Source organism: Lepidochelys kempii, chromosome 1 (assembly GCF_965140265.1).
Source record: "Lepidochelys kempii isolate rLepKem1 chromosome 1, rLepKem1.hap2, whole genome shotgun sequence".
NCBI classification, from domain to species: Eukaryota; Metazoa; Chordata; order Testudines; family Cheloniidae; genus Lepidochelys; species Lepidochelys kempii.
The window spans coordinates 5,326,983-5,331,982 of record NC_133256.1 but is presented as its reverse complement, the minus strand read 5'-3'; the positions used below and the strand labels follow the sequence as shown (position 1 = coordinate 5,331,982).

The 5,000-nt window shown below is 48.6% G+C and overlaps 1 protein-coding gene across 1 annotated transcript; it reads left to right on the top strand.

The window, feature by feature from the left end:
* The first annotated feature begins 291 nt into the window (after positions 1–291).
* On the top strand, positions 292–1,230 carry LOC140896405 (olfactory receptor 51G2-like). The gene has a single exon (XM_073308208.1). It carries the CDS (start codon positions 292–294, stop codon positions 1,228–1,230), a length of 939 nt encoding a protein of 312 aa, XP_073164309.1.
* The last annotated feature ends 3,770 nt before the right edge of the window (positions 1,231–5,000 follow it).

The following is a 5,000-nucleotide window of genomic DNA, read 5'->3' as shown; positions in this document are numbered from 1 at the left end:
CAGGTTATCTCAGAGCTGCCTATTGCAGGGCTCTTTCCACCTTATTATGAAGAATCTAGACCTAGCAACTAAATAGCGAGCTAAATGGACTACAAGTCTGATCCAGTCTGGCAGTGCCTATCTTCCAATTGGTGGTGTAAATCCAAGACTATATTTTGCTGATCATCCTACAGCTTGTGAGAGTCTCTAGACAGGCACTGAGAGCAGAAAGATGTCTTGTTAAATATAATCTAGTCTCCATTTTTTCCTTCCAGGAAGGAAAGTTCAAAACTCCTCAGACCTACCCAGTACATGATGACAGCTGTCAATGACACCAAATTCAAATTTGCAGTGTTCCTTCTCACCGGGATACCTGGGCAGGAAGACGTCTATCTCTGGATATCTGTCCCCTTCTGCTTAATGTATGTTATTTCGATAGTAGGAAATGCAGTCATTCTGTTCATTATAAAAACAGATCCAAGCCTCCATGAGCCCATGTACATTTTCCTTTCCATGTTGACTGCCACAGACCTTGGCTTATCAATAGCCACCATGCCAACAATACTGGGCATATTCTGGTTTAACTCTAGGGAGATCAGCCTCAATGCCTGTTTTGCCCAGCTGTTCTTCATCCACTCACTTCAATGCATTGAATCTTCCATGCTCTTGTTGATGGCCTTTGACCGCTTCATCGCGATCTGTAACCCACTGAGATATGCTTCCATCTTAACTCTGCCGAGAATTGCCAAAATGGGACTAGTGTTTGTGTTAAGGGGGGTGGCCCTAATATTCCCACTCCCTTTTCTCGTGAAACGGTTCCGATACTGTCGAGCCAATGTCCTCTCCCATTCCTACTGCCTGCACCAAGATGTCATGAAGATGGCTTGTGCAGATATCACAGTCAACAACATCTATGGCTTGTCTGTTGCACTCTTAACAATGGGGTTGGACTCGCTGCTCATCCTCCTCTCTTATGTGATGATCCTCAAAACAGTACTGAGCATCACATCCTCCATGGAGTGCCTCATGGCCCTGAACACCTGCGTCTCTCACCTCTGTGCGGTCCTGATCTTCTACATACCAGAGATAGGGCTGGCTCTGATACACAGATTCGGGAATAGCTCTTCTCACTTTCTTCAGATTCTTTTGGGCTATGTCTACATGATGATCCCACCCCTGATAAATCCAATTGTGTACAGCGTGAAAAACAAACATCTTCGTGCAAGGATAATCAGGGCATTTGTGAAGTGAAGGGTCAGTTCATCAAATGTCTGCAGCAGTGGTGACAATGGCCAAGACAATTTATTCCATCCTGGATCCTCTTCCCCCTCTGCACCTTCCTGCACCCCATCACTTCCCACAGGACTTAGCCCCCTGCTCCTCCACTTTACCCAAGGCTCTGCTTCCTCTTCAGGCTAGAAGCCAGGTGATGTTAACAGCTGCCCAGGGAGTCAGAGTCACTTTGAGGATCCCCAGACCCTCTACATTTTATCTCCTAGGATGTACAACCCAGGGAAGTTGGAGAGTCTGGGGCTCCCCGCAGCAGCCTGGGCTCCTGGGGCAGCTGCTATCATGGCCTGACTCTGGCCTGGCTGTGGGGTGGAGCCTTGGGAGAAGTGATGAACAGGGGGCAGGGCCTAGTGGGAAGTGATAAGGCAGTAGGTGGGACCTCATGGGAAAAGGAGCAGTAGGGGATGCGGATCGGATGAAGACCCGAGCAAGCAGGGAGGTGGGGGTCTCCAGAGTAAAGGAGGAGGGTGGTGCTGGAGGGTAGGAAAGCCTGTGTTTTGGAGAAGACTGAGTTAATGTGACCCCAAAAAGGGGCTCTTGTATTAAGTATACCACAATGAGAGTAAGTCATTGCAAGAACCTTAGAGGCAGGGAAGGGAGCCTGCAGGGCTACCTCAGGTCCAAATGGGGGCAATCTGGAGTGGCCACTATCTGCAGGGTCTTGGGCAGAGTGGGATGTGCTCTTGGAAGCCGTTACCATCAGGCAGAGGTCAGCCCAGCCCCGAGGCTGCTCTAAACTCTGCTGAGATAGGGGGAGTACAGGCCAGACAATCAAACCACTCCTGGCCATCCCTGCTCTCTGCCGCACAAAGGGGATTCTTCTGGAACAGCAGAGAATCCAGCCAGACCTGTCAGCACTCAGATGTCTGGAAGGCTGGTGCTGATGTCTGGGCATGGCTCTATGCCTCAGGTCAGCTGGGTTTGATTCTCTTGCCATGTCTGACCGAGGGCAAGCCCTTGGCTGTCTCTGAGACTTTGTCCAGGTGCTTAGTAGCCCTGCCTTACCTCACAGCATTGGCGGGACGATAAATGCATTCCAGATGCTCAGAGACTCTGAGACCCTAAGATCAGGGTGGTGTCAGGGTTCCACAGAGCAACACATCTGACATTTGTCTATAAAGGTTGTCTTACCACAGTGTCCTGTGACAGCTGGCTTCTGGGAAGCCCCGTGACTCCAGACCCTTGGTGCCTGAGGCAGATGTCGGGGTGCTTGGGCTGACAGTGAGGGGTAGGTAGTTGGTTTCTGAGGAGAGTGTTGAAATGTCACTGGGTCACCAGGAGTTTCAGCACAGTCACCAGAGTGCTGTTTGCCAGCCATTCACACAGAATGGGTCTAACTGCCAAACAACAGAGCAACAGCCACGGGGGCTTCATCTCAGAAGGTCTGGCTGGGAGAAAGCATTCTTCAGGCAAAAGTCACACACCTTGTCCCTGTAACACAGACACGGCTGAACACTACAGTCACTCCGCCCAGACCCACACAGGTTTCAGCAAAGGCTGCTTCCACAAGAAAGTGGCAAACAGAGGGGAAACATCCAAAGGCCATGACAAAAGCTGCAGGGCTGTTCTTCAGTCGCAGTCCAGGCCCTTCCTGAGCGCTCTGGGAACTGCGTAATCAATGGGGCTGCACCAGCTGTGGACAGGGGCTATTCAAGGAGCACAGTCATCCACCATTTCCCTGTACTCTTAGCCAGTTGCTGGTGACTGAGTTGTTTCAGAGAAATGATTAACATGGGGAACCCAGGAAAAGCCATTAGGCAACACCCCCTCTCTCCATTGACAGCTTTGCCCACAGCACACCTGCTGAGCTCACTCCCCACCAAGGCAGGGCAGTGTGTAATTGGAATCTGAACCACAGAAATCCTGGGAAGAGACTCAGGTCCAGATTTCCTTCTCCTCCCCTTAGTTTGTGCTGCCCCCGCTGCTTATAAAGGGGGGACACGGTCCTCAGCCCCTTCACAGAGGCACAGCTAACTCCTATCTCAGCCCAGTCCGTTCAATGTAGGGTGACCACCTTTTCAAAAGGCAAAAGCTGGACACATGCAGAAGCCACTTCCCCTCTGTGATCCTGCCCCATCCCTTTTTCTTCCCCCTTGAGACCCTATACTCTGCTTCGCCTCTTCCCCTAAGGCCTCTCCCTCTGCCCATCTCTTCCCTCAAGAATACTGTGATGGGTTCGGTCACAGAGATCCCCTTGGGACTGTCACCTGATATGCTGAAATTACTTCTGAACCAGTTTTCTCTGCCAGCTTGGGACCTCCAGAACCCTGTCGTGTTGAGCCAGACACTCTAACCTGCTGCAACCCAGACCCAGGGTCTGGGCCATGCTCCCAAAGCTGCAGGTTTTAGCTGAAAACTGATCAGCAGGTTACCTGTCTCAGGCACCCTGACACCCAGTTCCCAATGGGATCCCAACCCCCAAATAAATCTGTTTTACTCTGCATAGAGCTTATACAGGGTAAATTCATAATTTATCCGCCTCCTGTAACACTGATAGAAAGATGTGCACAGCTGTTTGCTCCCCCAGGTATTAATTACTTACTCTGGGTTTATTAATAAACGAAAGTAATTTTATTAAGAGTAAAAAGTAGTATTTTTATTTTATACACCACAAAATATGTTTAACTAGTGGGTTTCAAGTAATAACAGACAGAACAAAGTAAGTCACAAAAGCAAAATAAAACAAATTTGCAAGTCTAAGCCTAATATATTAAGAAACTGATTACAGGTAACAGGTTTCAGAGTGGTAGCCATGTTAGTCTGTATCGGCAAAAACAACAAGTCCTTATGGCACCTTAGAGACTAACAAATTTATTTGAGCATAAGCTTTCGTGGGCTAGAACCCACTTCATCAGATGCATGGAGTGGGAAATACAGGAGCAGGTATAAATACCTGAAAAGATGGTAGCTGCCTTACCATGTGTGAGGTCAGTCTAACAAGACAATTCAATTAACAGTAGCATACCAAGGGAGGAAAAATAACTTTTGCAGTGGTAATGAGAGTGGCCGATTTCAAATGTCAACTGTGCTCCTAGCTTCACATGCTGCCCCTACCCTAAGAGTTGGCTATGCTACTCCCATAGGCCAGAAACATCTGCCAATGGGAGCTGTGGGGCTGTGGTGGGTCTGGAGGCAGCACATGGACTGGAGCTAGGAGTTGAGGAAGGGACATGTCACCACTTCTGCAGAGCCCTCCCCAAGGTAAGCACCGCCCAGAGCCTTATTGCCTGCTTTAGGAGGTTAATATTAATTTGGATAGTATGGGTTATAGGCTTGCCAATTAATCTGATCAGAAGACAATAAGGTTCTTGGCCCAGAATCAGGCTACACAGAATATGCACAGGAGCCTTGGGGGTATGACAGGACACTCACACTGAGATAAATACAGTTTAAACTTTTATTGATATATAAGGAATAATAATAAAATAGTAATCAAATGGTAAAATAAATCAGGATTACAATACAATATTATTATTCTAAGAATATTGTGACAAAGTTCCCCGTCTTCCTTGGTGGGTCCTGCACTTATTGGCAGATCTGCTCACCTCAGAGGTTCATGGCAGCCCTCAGTTTATCCACCTTTGTGGCTTAAATCTGCAGTTCACTCAGTTAGCCTCATCACTGGCCAGCACGGGGAAAAGAAAGAAGAACAATCCCCGCAGTCTCTGCTGATCCACCTAGTGAATCAGGGAATAGGCCAGAGACCTTCTCCTCTGGAGGAACCCACAGTC